At 43.4% G+C, this 14,331-nt stretch overlaps 1 protein-coding gene across 1 annotated transcript in view; it reads left to right on the top strand.

Annotated features, from left to right (window-relative positions):
- The window catches only part of LOC124594622 (Down syndrome cell adhesion molecule-like protein Dscam2), a 191,172-nt gene that overhangs the window by 100,965 nt on the left and 75,876 nt on the right, over nt 1-14,331 (top strand). Inside the window, exons 8-10 of the mRNA XM_047132994.1 lie at nt 467-630; nt 9,065-9,170; nt 11,237-11,394. Coding sequence (XP_046988950.1) covers nt 467-630; nt 9,065-9,170; nt 11,237-11,394 — 428 coding nt within the window. The remainder of the gene's footprint in view (nt 1-466; nt 631-9,064; nt 9,171-11,236; nt 11,395-14,331) is intronic.

Raw genomic sequence — 14,331 nt, 5'->3', positions numbered from 1 at the left:
GCCTAACATCAGAAGAGGCACCAATGGTAGCACTCAATAGGGGATCATGAAGGAATTTTATAAGGTGGACTATGCTCCAGACTGAACGCTGAAAGGCATAATCAGTCTTAAATGATGATGATGATGTTGATGATGATATATATATATTCTAACAAGTCATTTTCAAAATAACATTTCAGATCATTAAATAAATATGAACTGTCGGAGATTAAACGACTATGTCAAAACGTGTTTGGGGTGTAATATTTGTGTTTGGAGAAAGTCTACTTCCGCATACGCGAAATGAGTTAGTCAGGTAGTTAGTTAGTTACGTGTTCGATAGATGATCTGAACGAGTCTTTTATAGAAACGATGTGGACTGCAGGATACGTATACGTGATTAGCGCTAACATTAATGGCATACAGTGACTTAGTGAAATAACGGGAAGCGCTTCCGTAACCTCGGCGACCCCACGACCTGTTGCAGCGCCGCTGTCGGCCTACGTGGCGCCGCAGCAGCAGACGGTGGACGTGGGGCGGCCCGCGCAGCTCAACTGCTCCACCGAGGGCCACCCCCAGCTGGCCGTCTCCTGGCTCAAGGACGGCCGGCCGCTCCACACCTCCAGCAGGGTCAGGCTGCTAACCCCGCAGGTAAACGGCCCTCCCTACAACCTACTGCGAGCTACCTCCTCCAGCACGTCTCCAGGTTACCGGTATCAATCTTTTTGTAACACTCGACCAAATACTGCCGATAGAAGAGTGATAAAACATCCGTGGACATTCCAGAAGACATCAGTGTTGTTCTCAACAGTCTGTAACAAAAAAGTTGAAGCTGCACTCTTGTAGCGTCAATTCAGGTACGGAAAAACTGAGCGCTCATAGAAAGAGTATTGGCATTAAAATTGGTTGTACTCAGACACATGGAAACGAACTTAACGACATTCGAAGCTCTTCTTCATTATATATATATATATATCGTACTTCTCCTTCGAAGTGACGTTGTCCAGTGCGACCTTTCCTGTTGTGTAGAGTACATGGTAAACGTCGCGAGTCCATCCTTACGCAAACACGCCCATTTACCCGACAATAGTAATACATACTGCGATATTTTGCTCAAAAATTAACTGATGATGTCGCGCAAATATTATTCAGTTTTTTGACAACTGTGATACCAAAATTGTAGACAACATACAGGATTAAAATACTACACTATGTTAATACAATTTAAGTAACAGGAATACAAATGTAAATGAGGAGGCCCTTACTGGTCATAATTATTTCGTACGTATTTGTTTTTTATTTGAAAATATTTACTGTTGATCAGAATACGAATCATATACACACAAAGACACAAAATACATACTGTACACGATACAAAACTTTACTGAACCATGTGCTCAAAATGCGTTCCTTCTGCTGCAACGCACATTTGTAGTCGCCGTTCGAATGATACCTGAACGGCTGCAAGGGTGTCACGTGAGGTATCAGCGCACTCTTCGGTGATACGTTGCTACGTATCGTCTGGCGTAGTTGGTATTTGAGCATACACTTTATGTGTGATTGCTCCCCACAGAAAAAAAAAGTCAACAGGGGACAAATCAGGAGACCGAGCTGGCCACTTCACTTAAGCACGTCATCCTATCCAACAATCCGGGAACTTTTCATTTAACAGCTGTGTAGCCACACGGGAAGAGTGAGCAGGAGAGCCGTCACGTTGGAACCACATGCACTGACGAGTAATTAGTGGTACCTATTCCAGCAAAATGGGCAGAACGTTTGGCAGGAACTGTGCATAGTTATTGCCATTTGGTACATCCGGAAAGACGTACGGTCCCACAATGACATTTAACCACGTTAACACTCCACGGTTCCTGATGCTGCATCTGTCGAAGCCAGTGAGGGTTCGCTATTGACCATGTAAAGCATGTTATGCAAATTCACATTACCGTGGTTGGTGAAAGTCGCTTAATCAGTAAACAGCACCCGTTATAAAAACGTTGGATCATCTTGTAGGCGCTGCAGAGCGAACCGGCAAAATTCCTGGCGCCGTTCGAAATCCACACCGGAGAATGCTTGATGTAATGAGAGGTGAAACGGGTGAAACATATGCCGGTACAACATGCGTAGAACACTTCTGTTACTTATACCACATTCGGAGACGATACGTCGCGACGAAACAGTAGGGTCGTTACGCGCCAACGCTGGAACACCCTCTTCATGTACCTCGCCAGTTGCAGTTTTCCGCCTTGTCCTCTGTACGGCGTTGCATGATCCAGACTCAAGTAGTTTCTTGCAAATACGCGCAAGAAACTGGCGTGTAGGACACTCACGATCAGGATACAGCTCTCCATATCGCTTTATTGCTCTAACAGCATTTCTTCTGCTTTCACCATAAGCTAGAAGCATATTTAACTTTTCTTCGTTAGTGCACATGTCTGCTCCAAGAAACTGCGACGGAAATGAGATTTCTCTTTACCCCAGCAGCACATTTATACCCTTCGCTCCAGCTACCTCGTGCGTCACCTTGCGGCGTTATCGAGAAGTAGGAAAACAACGCCTTCCCTGTTAAGTTCCTCAGTGGGCAACAGGAAAGTGGTCGCATTGGACAAGGCCGCTTCGAAGGATGAATACGATATGGGACCATATCTGTGATACAAAAACTATTCGCCTAAATATTATGATACACACATATTTGAAACCACCTTTTTAAGCCCATCATGTTACGCTAAAATTTAACATAGGATTCCGTTTAAAAAACCAAAGATTGCCTCATATCTCCGTAATAAAAATTAGTATAAACATGAAATGTGATGTATTCGACTAGCCCCTGTCCAAAAGGCGTCTTAGCGTCTATTACGGTTGGGGAGATACAAGGTGCGTTATGACTTAGCTGTGTCACCATATATATATATATATATATATATATATATATATATATATATATATATATATATATATATGTGTGTGTGTGTGTGTGTGTGTGAAAAGTAGCAACGGGTTACAAATACCAACAACTAATACGAAACATATTTGAAAATCGAGATGGTAATTATTGGTGGGCACACAAGAAGAAGATCAGACTTGGAAAGGAGTTCACAATTTCGGCAAGGATGTTTGCACCATCCTTCTCACTCTTAGCCCATAACATTGCTAATAACAAGCAGAGACACTGCTCGCAATGACGTCGGTGACTTATCGACGTACTGGCCAAATCCATTTCATTGAGAGAGCTAAGGTGAGCTTAGTCCACCCTTGAAGCACGCCAGTCTCGTACTGGTTCCACCACAATAGTTAGCACTGTCGTGCTGTAAACCAATAATGTGTTGTTCCTCAGAAGTCTGAGGGAATCCACCGTTAATCAAGGAGAAAATAATGCCATCATGGTGAGTCTATTGCAAATAACCACCGTGAATATTACGAGTAACACATCTCATCTTAACTAACACAATGAATTCCAAAATGTAAAACATTAAGACCATAACGCACACGGAGACCACTGTTGTATCTTGTCTAAGCGCCGACTGTCTGTCTTGTTGCGCCATACAATCTTCTGTACAACGTCATACTGCTTCGTAATAGGGTATTTCATGTTTTTACGGAAATTGTCTTAAATGATTAATTGTGTCGTTCTATGCTCCTAATACACTTATTTCCTCTTGAATTTCAGTATATTTTCATGAAAACGGAAATGAAATTCAAATAATTTGAAAGCCCACTAAAACGCTCCATTCGAGTCATGTGATGCCTGTGACGTCACTAGCTAGCTCGCTTTTCCTGCTGTCATAATGCTAATTCACAGTGATGTCTTCTTTTGGAATTTACGTTTCGGAAAATGGGTCACAAATCGTGCGTAGTACCATATGTGTAAATATATCTATAAAATCTCCCGAAAAAATGTTTTTGAGTATTTTAGAGAATGAGAAGCTGCCTAAAATGTAGTTGCATTCTACCGGAAAATTTGCCACTACGTCGACGCGTAAGTTCACTAAATTAATTAAAAAGTGTTGCACTGTGAAGTTAACATTAACTTACCTCCGTGGTATGCTGTCCCACTGTTACAACGAAGGGTAGCGTCGTTCAACAAAATTAAAATCGCAGTGAAAATTGTCATTCTACCCATGTACACCTCAATTATTCGGAAGCTGAGTTGTGCGCTGACACGGTAGCTTAGCGTGTTCGGTCAGGGGGTTATTTGCCCTCTGTAGTAAAAACAAAAAAAACTAAGTGAATGCATGAACTTGAACAAGTGTCACTGGACATCCACCCCGAACTAATGTAACGAACAGTAACGAACAACATGAGATTTAGAAACAAACCGAAAATTTTTTAGAGCACTAGAACCTCGAATTTTATAAGATGATGTCCACAGATCACCGGTTCTAATCTAAGACGATAGAAAATTCTTATTGGTAAAACGACTTGATAGTCCTATCATATGAAAACCAAATTACACTTACATGACTCCACCACTCCGATCATAAACAGAAGATCATTGTGTTTGCCTTGCTGTTGACATGCGCTTCTATTTGCAATCGGTGTTCACACACGTCACGTTCAAAAAGATATTTACTAGTTAATGTGATCACACACTTTTTACTTTATTAGAAGCAATTTTTTTTATCTTCGCACTGCGCAGCTAGTATCTTTCATTTTCTTACGTAAAGTGAAGTGAAGTAACTCTGCTTTGGACGCGAACGTTAGTTAACACACCAAACATCACAGTCCTTAGTTTTGTCTTACCTACATGCTGTACACACTTTGTATCTGTGCGAATAACCTCAGTGTCCTACACCTCGTTATACTGTGAGCATATGTGATATATTCACTACCAGCAATGCTTTCTAAAAAAGTGAACTGTCGGCTCACAAAGTAAATGCATTTGTCCTCTGTTGTCCAGTAATGTGAACCTATACACAATACGCCCACAATTGAAACGACTGTTACAAGCAGTTCCTGCTAACGCTGTTTTCGTATTCCTTGTAAAATTAGTAAAAAACATGTGCCCCTCCAGGATTCGAACATGGGACCTCTTTATCTGCAACCGTATGAGCTATCCGTTGTGCCACGCCGCGGAACTTAGTGAATCGGCGTTATGTTTTGCCAAGAATAATTACATTGTACTTTGAATCGTAGCTCATGACTGACAGTCAACAATCTAGTTATAATATAGGGACTCATTTGCAGAAGCTCTACAATTCCTTAGTCTTGAGGGAGTTTAATGATGTTGCGGGAAGCAGGAAAAAGTATGTCCGTAGTTGCACATATCACCGCTCCACATGGATGGAGCATAAGCGCATCAACTTTTGCAAGGCTTCCATTATCAGCGTTCGCAAAATTCCCTTCTATCATTACTTAAAAGTTGTAATTGCGTTTTCCATCACTGTTTGCAGAAGAATTACGTAAAAACCTCTTAACTTCGGCTAACGCTCCTGTACAGACGTATACGTCTGTGACGTCATGAGAGCATAGTCAATAACAGAGTTATAGATCACGTGACCAGATCTTGACATTTCTCGATTTTTAAGCTTTAATTACATAATAACAACAAATATTATGTGAGAATATTGTCCATAAATACTAATTAAATGTTATAATCAATAAGAGTAACAACAATCCGAACAATATTTTTAACATAGGGAAACAGACTATTCTTAGTATACTCTCGGATGACTCCGACCCTAAGATTCACGTAGCAAAACTCGAAGAGAAGGAGGAGAAGATTAGTGTTTAACGTTCCGTCAACAACGAGGTCATCAGAGACTGAAGAGAAGCTCGGATTGGGAAAAGGCGGGAGAGGAAATCGGCCTTGCCCTCTCAAAGGAATCATCCCGGCATTTTCCTGAAGCGATTTGGGGAAATAACGGAAGACCTGAATCGGCATGGCCGGACACGGGTTTGAACCGTCGTCCTCCCGAACGCGAGTCCAATCCGCTAACCACTGCGCCACCTAGGTCGGTCAAAACTCGAAGACTACTGCATAGTAATAATGACATTATTATAGCCATTGATTGATAGACATCCCTGACATATTCTGTACAAAAAATAAGTTACCATATTAATATTTTTCTTTAATCACTAGTCACCACTCCACGAAGTCCTTTCCTATACCAATCTCTTCGTCTCACAGCAGCACTTGGTCGCTTCGTCTTCAGTTATTTGTTCAATGTATTCTAATCTCTCTGAGTTTTACCCTCCACAGTTTCATCTGGTACCATAAAAATTATTCCCTGATGTCTTAACACTCGTTCCGTCGTCCATATTTTCCATATGTTCATACCTTTGCCGATTGTGTCGAGAATTCATTCCTAATCAGTCCACCTAATTTGCAACATCATTCTACAGCACAACATTTAAACGCTTAAATCACTTTGCTACCTTCTTTTCCGGTTTTCTCATAGCCCTTGATACACTACTTTCCAATGCTGTGATCCAAACGCACACTCTCAGAAATTTCCTCCTCACATTAAGTCCTGCGGTTAATTCTAATAGAAGTCTTTTGTCCACGAATGTCCTTTCTGCCGCGCGGGATTAGCCGAGCGGTCTGGGGCGCAGCAGTCATGGACTGTGCGGCTGGTCCCGGCGGAGGTTAGAGTCCTCCCTTGGGCATGGGTGTGTGTGTTTGTCCTTAGGATAATTTAGGTTAAGTAGTGTGTAAGATTATGGAGTGATGACCGTAGCAGTTAAGCCCCATAAGATTTCACACACATTTGAACTTTTCTTTTTGTCCTTTCAGTGCTCTATGTTTGTCTATCCAACTTCTGTGATTGTCCTTTTTGGAGTAGCCTATTCCTCGCCAATTGAACTACCTACTATGATACACATTATCGCACTAGCTTTAGCCTCAGACAATTTCAAACGCACCTTACCTTTCCTCAGTACTCTAGCATCCCCCTTCTTTCCACACTGATTCTTCTGTGCGTTTCTCTTAAACTCCAGTCTACTCTTCATTCTTACAAAATTCTCTCTCTTTGCTACTAGCTAATCTATATCCTCCTATAACTCGTCTTCTGTTCCCTCCCCTACTACTATGTTTCAATCCCCCATGATTATTAGATATTCATCTCCATTTACACACTCCAATTACCCGTTCAATTTCCTCACACACTCTTCGTACTTCTTCATCTCGGCATGGATAACTGAACAGTTACTGTTGACACTGGTTTTCTGTCGATTCTGATGAGAATACTTCTATCATTTAAACGTTCACAGTAACTCAGTACTTTCCTATTCACAACGAATTCCACGTCCATCATGTCCGGCGCTGCTGCTGTTGAAATAACCCTATATTCGCGTGACCACAAAATCTTACCATTTTTACAAATCACTTTAGTAACCTCCACTATTTCTGGATTGATGATTTGCATTTGCCTTTGCAGATTTTCTAGCTTTCCTGTGACACAGAGACTTCTGACATTCCACGTTATCGAGCGAGGTGGCGCGGTGGTTAGGACACTGGACTCGCACTGGGGAGGACGTCGGTTCACAACCCAAGTGCGGCCATCCTGATTTAGGTTTTATCGTGACTCCCCTACATCGCTTCAGGCAAATTCTAGGATGGTTCCTTTGAAAAGGTACGGTCCACTTCCTTCCTCAACCTTATCTAATTCGATGAAACCGATGATCTCGCTGTTTGGTCCCCTCCTCCAAATTAACCAACCAACCATACCACGCTCCAACTCCTTGAATGTCAACCCGTCTTTGGTTATTGCATCATTTTCTCATGATCACCGCCCCCTTGGCTGTCCCACCCGAAGAACTTCATGTGGGTGCTAGTCCAGAATCCTTTTCTAATGAAAACATCATCAAGATACTTACAGCCTATATATCGTATAGGTACACGTTATGTGTCTTTAATGTAGTGTTTTCCATTGCCTTCTGCATCCTCATGTCGACAACTGCTAATTATTCCGCCTTTTAGGGGTAGTCTGCTACCGCAATGGAAAGTGGTTGCTATGCTATGTTCGAGTTCAGTGTTAGCTGCGTGCTGCACGGTCACTTCGATTAAATATGTAGTCATAACGTTGCAAAGCGACGTGATACGAAACGAGCTTGTAGTGTCCGTTGTCGGGAAGGACAAACGTAGGAGCCTGCGGGGCAATACTGACCCTATGTCCTTTCTTAGAAGACAGCTTCTCGAAAGACGAACTTAGTTTACAGTTTTTGCAGACTTGAGTAAGTTTTTGACAGTGTTGATTCGACACTTTTTGACTCGAATATACTTTTTGACGTTTTGAAGATAGTAAGGGTAGAAAGGGAGCTAAATATAGTGACAGCTTGTACAGTCACCAGGCAGCAGTTATAAGAATCTAGAGGCATGAAAGGGAGGCATGGTTGAGATGAGAGTGACACAGCGCTGTGCCCTAGCCCAATGGTATTCGATCTGTATATTGAGCAAGCAGTAAAGAAAACCAAAACAAAAATAATTGGAGTAGGAATTAAAGTTCATAGAGAAACAACAAAAAGTTATAGGTTTGCCAGCGACATTGTAGTTCTGTCAGAGACAGCAAAGGACTTGGGAGAACAGTTCAACGAAATGGACATCAACAAACACAAAACAGAGGCAGTGGATTGTTGTCGAAGTAAGGTGGTACAAATCGCTATAGGCTACAGCATTCATTCAGAGATGAAGAGGCTTGCACAAGAAAGTAGCAGGTAGGGCTTAGTAGCATGGAGAGCTGCATCAAACCAGTCTTCGGACTGAGGAACACAGCGACAACAGGGATGGTAAATTCCTTTGTTTATTGGGAGACTTCCAGGGAAATGTAGTCGATCTTATCGACTGTGGTGCGGTGCTCTCTGGAGTCGTGAATATCGTCACCCCATTTAGGTACTTGGAACAAATACCTACAAAAAATCTTCTTTGAGATTGTTCCACTATACATAATTTGTCTGTTTTCATAATCGATAAAAAAATAGCAAACAGGCAGCTTAAATACGTAGTTCTTGCCAGACTTTCGACTTCTGTGACACAAACATATACTGTGATGTGGTACACTGGTCAAACACGCTGCTTAACCTGAGTTTGCGATCTCACTCTAAAATGGCATTTTTCTTTAAAATCATTGTTCTCTGCTTCACTTTTCAGACACTGCGCATCGAACACGTGGAGCAGCATGATGCAGGGATGTACCAGTGTGTGGTCTCCAACAATGACGAGACTGCTCAAGGAACAGCACAGATCTCATTGGGAGGTAAGTCTACTGTAAACCATTGGTATATGTGACATAGTGGTTTCCTTGTCAGTGTTAGTCTTACTAGTAACCGCGGTCTCGTGTTAGCATTTTTACCCATATTCAAAACGTCCTGGGTCCTGAATTTGATCCCAACCTCTTCAAAAATTTTAATTAAAAGAGGTTACCACTGGTGGACGTGGTCTTCCGCTATAAAGAATCAGCATCGTGCTACCAACGACCGACAGACTTGCAGGCCACACTCTTGCCCTTGAAGGTGGAAACTGTCAAAGCGGAGGCACCCATAGAAAAAAGGTGGAATAACCAACGAAACTGTAACATTCTGCAAGTCAGAGCGTGGAATGTCAGAAGTTTTAATGTGGTAGGCAAGCAAAATATGAAACGGGAAATGCAAATGGTTATTCTATAGTTGGGGGTCAGTGAAATGAAACAAAAAGAAGACAGGGATTTCTGGTTAAATCAACATTAAGTAAAAAGACAGTAGTAGAAAATGGTATAAGAGGAACTGGATTCGTTGCGAATGGGAAAGTAGGGCAGAAATTAGTTACTGTGAAGAGATCAGTGATAGGATTGTTCTCAGAAACGATGGCAAACCAAATCCAACAACATTCATTCAGGTGCATATGTCAATGTCTCAAGAAGAAGATGAAGAGGTAGAGATAGTATGTAAGGATGATGAACGGGTAATTTAATATGTAAAGGGACATAAAAATCTACTGATAATGCTCATCGTGGATTGGAACGCGTTGTTAAGCGAAGGAATAGGTCCGCTGTTGTTGTGTGATAAGTCCGCTGTTGTTGTGTGGTAGGTCCGCTGTTGTTTTCTATCTAAATAAATGATGTTTTGGATAGGGTGGATAGCAACTTGAGGCTGTTTGCTGATGATGCTGTGGTGTACGGGAAGGTGTCGTCGTTGAGTGACTGTAGGAGGATACAAGATGACTTGGACAGGATTTGTGATCGGCGTAAAGAATGGCAGCTAACTCTAAATATAGATAAATGTAAATTAATGCACATGAACAGGAAAAAGAATCCTGTAACGTTTGAATACTCCATTAGTAGTGTAGCGCTTGACACAGTCACATCGATTTAATATTTGGGCGTAACATTGCAGAGCGATACGAAGTGGGACAAGCATGTAATGGCAGTTGTGGGGAAGGCGGATGGTCGTCTTCGGTTCATTGGTAGAATTTTGGAAAGATGTGGTTCATCTGTAAAGGAGACCGCTTATAGAACGCTGGTGCGACCTATTCTTGAGTGCTGCTCGAGCGTTTGGGATCCCTATCAGGTCGGATTGAGGGAGGACATAGAAGCAATTCAGAGGCGGGCTGCTAGATTTGTTACTGGTAGGTTTGATCATCACGGGAGTGTTACGGAAATGCTTCAGGAACTCGGGTGGTAGTCTCTAGAGGAAAAGAGGCGTTCTTTTCGTGAATCGCTACTGAGGAAATTTAGAGAACCAGCATTTGAGGCTGACTGCAGTACAATTTTACTGCCGCCAACTTACATTTAGCGGAAAGACCGCAAAGATAAGGTAAGAGAGATTAGGGCTCGTACGGAGGCATATAGGCATATTCCCCTCGTTCTGTTTGGGAGTGGAAGAGGGAGAGAAAATGATAGTTGTGTTACGAGGGACCCTCTGCCACGCACCGTATGGTGGATTGCGGAGTATGTATGTAGACGTAGATGTAGAAATACTGCAAGCGAAACATCGTGCCAGCCACGGCACTCAGTGATTTTGACACCTGTTGACGATGGCCGCGACAGCTGTCAAAAGTTCGAGTGTTTTATTCGAAAGGACGCGGCTTTAAAACGTAGAAGATTTTACTAAATTTGACCTATGACAAGGGGCTGGCACAGGAGAGGAAATCCTGGTAGGCTAAATCAAACCAGTCATCTGACACACAAAACATTGGGACGAAGAAAGAAATTATGAGAGGAACACTGAAACATTTTAGGGATTTAGTTATGGGCATAAACGCCACTATATTGTGCGGTAGTGGGTGCTTAGTTATTCTAGGCAGTCGTTCCAGCCTGTGGCCCTGAGCTGCATTCTACCTGTGCAGATGCGGCGCCAGTGCTGGTGAAGACGTTCGGCGCGGCGACGCTGACGCCAGGTTCCGCGTGGTCTGCAGAGTGCGAGGCCGCTGGCTCACCGCTGCCCTCCGTGTCCTGGCGGCGCGACGGCCACGCCCTCACCACCTCACAGCAGCACACACTGCAGGTCAGTCCCACATGGCCTGTTAAGTGCAACACCTGGCAACGCGGGGAATTTGATATAAATTCGCTGGAAGCGAATATTTTGGCATCAGCTGTGTTAGGTCACCTATTAGTGAAATATGAAAACCTGTGCCGCACGGGAACTAAAATCTGGATATCCCCCTTATCGCGAGTGGTCGCTTTAACCACTTCGACTGTCTTCCTTCTAGCCTCTAGGCCGCCCTAAACTTCCATGTGTCACACTGTCTACTTCTCTATACCACGGTCCCATACATTCTGTGGTGTCACCGCCAGACACCACACTTGCTAGGTGGTAGCCTTTAAATCGGCCGCGGTCCGTTAGTATACGTCGGACCCGCGTGTCGCCACTATCAGTGATTGCAGACCGAGCGCCGCCACACGGCAGGTCTAGTCTAGAGAGACTCCCTAGCACCCGACTTTGCTAGCGTTAGTTCACTGCCTAAATACGCTCTCATTTGCAGAGACGACAGTTTAGCACAGCCTTCACCTACGTCATTTGCTATGACCTAGCAAGGCGCCATATTCAGCTACTATAATTACTTCAAGAATGTATTCTGAACAGATAATATTTTGAATCATGTACCGTCAAGAGCGACGTTCGTCATTAATGGGTTAAAGTTAAGTATCAAACTAATTACGTCCTCTTTCTGAATTCTCATTCCTTGTAATGTTCGCCGGCCGAAGTGGCCGAGCGGTTCTAGGCACTACAGTCTGGAACCGTTCGACCGCTACGGTCGCAGGTTCGAATCCTGCCTCACGTATGGATGTGTGTGATGTCCTTAGGTTAGTTAGGTTTAAGTAGTTCTAAGTTCTAGGGGACTGATGACCTCAGAAATTAAGTCCCATAGTGCTTAGAGCCATTTGAACCTTGTCATGTTCCAGACCTCACGTCAGTATGGTTCTTTCCTCCTCACGCCCGCCTGCGTGAGATAAAACGCGTGCATTTTGGCCTCCACTCGTAACACGATGTTGGCTCTTTTCCCAACACAAAACATTCATCACTTCATGCTCGCAGCTTTACTCTGTATTCCCACACCGGTGAAAAGCATACTATGAGTAATCGAGGCCCTTGATATTATCATCTTGTCCGCGTCTCGGCATGTAACGTAGTGGTGATCACAAAGTTTCCATTAGAGGACCGTACAGTGCATAATAAGCATCCCAATCACACAAAATCGCAATGAGCACTGTGGTAATCGTTCTAGCGACAGACCAGGTTGAAGGTACTAGTCTGGTGAAATATCGTGGCCTCCTGCTTGAAGAAGTCCGCAACTGCCTGCTACACATCCTCGTCCGATGGGAATCGTCGACCCTTCAAACCCATTTTTTTTCTTAAGGAACTGAAGGCGTGATAATCGCTTGGAGAGAGATGAGTAGTTTAGGGCGGGTGCTCCAATGTCTACCACTTGAGTTGGTGTAATTTCTGCATTACATCTGTCATACTGGGACGTGAATTATCATAAAGCAGCAGCACCTCGTATTGCACAGTTTCACAAAGGTGGTTTCCGACAGACATGCTGCCCGTACACATTTTTCATTCTCCGATGAATGTGTACCGGTGTTTGTGCTTCTGGAACCAAGGAAACAGCACGTTGGTCCTGTTGGGGTGCTTTTCGTTATTATGTCGCCATAGTTTTCGTTTTAGTATTTATCTCGGGCAGGTCGGAAAGACACGAAAGCCGCACCAGTCCCTTGCTTTCACGTCGGTGCTTGTACACCCGCATAGCAGGCGCGCTACGTTGCAGCAACGCCTTCAAACGGAATGTTTTGGATGGCCCCTTGAATTTATTTGCATGTCTCGGTGAACAGACGCTAATGACGATTGTCAGATAGAATATCTATACCTAAAACAGCTTACGCCAAGATATTAGCAGTCAGCGAATTTATTTCGAATTAATTTCGGACGGCTGTCAATCATCGTTAATGTCTGTTCATATAGACATGCAGGTAAATATGAATGTTTGTCATAAGCTTTTCATCACATTCAAGCTGTGACCATGAAACTTGTTATTTGTCCTCGTCATAGTCATCCTTCAATGCGACTCAGTATTCGCAACGAGTCCGCAGCTCGTGGTCGTGTGGTAGCGTTCTCGCTTCCCACGCCCGGGTTTCCGGGTTCGATTCCCGGCGGGGTCAGGGATTCTCTCTGCCTCGTGATGACTGGGTGTTGTGTGCTGTCCTTAGGTTAGTTAGGTTTAAGTAGTTCTAAGTTCTAGGGGACTGATGACCATAGATGTTAAGTCCCATAGTGATCAGAGCCATTTGAACCATTCGCAACGATGAAACTGATGCCTTGCTTGTAGAATACAATATTTTGGCTCAATACACCGTGTTATGTTGAAAAATAACACAAACATTCGACCTAGTACATCAAAGCAATTGTCAAATGGAATAACTGCAGATGGGCTGCTATATGGTGTCAAGTCACTGGTGCCCGCAGTATCAGCATATATGAGCATATTGTAAGAAAATGAAACACTTACAGTCGTCCTTACGATGTCATCTATTGTGTAGCTACACAATAAATGACATTTTAAGGACGACTGTGTTTCAATGTCTTACAAAAGTGAACGACCGTAGTCCTGCAGGCCTCCAGCCACAGGGATGGATGTACGAAAATTATGTATGAGCATACGTTGACTTCGCATTCGACGTCTCTCTTCAACCTCGTGATCGCAGGTTCCCACATCTCTCTTACCTGCAGACCGCTGCCTCTGCTGAGAGTGTTGGCAGTATTTTTTTTTTTATTTCAATGGTATCTGTAATTACATTGCCCGAGAAGCTTTTGGGGTGAGTCACGAGAGAGGTGTCACCAAATTTAATCCTGTACCAGTCGCTCAGAGCAGTGTTCCGCAATCTTTTATTAGTCGCTGTACACCCTGTAAGCTGTTCACCACCCTGCTGGAGCAAATGTAATCTC

Source organism: Schistocerca americana, chromosome 2 (genome assembly GCF_021461395.2).
Source record: "Schistocerca americana isolate TAMUIC-IGC-003095 chromosome 2, iqSchAmer2.1, whole genome shotgun sequence".
NCBI lineage: Eukaryota > Metazoa > Arthropoda > Insecta > Orthoptera > Acrididae > Schistocerca > Schistocerca americana.
Note: the sequence above shows the minus strand (reverse complement) of the source record. Positions and strands in the feature narration are given on the sequence as shown.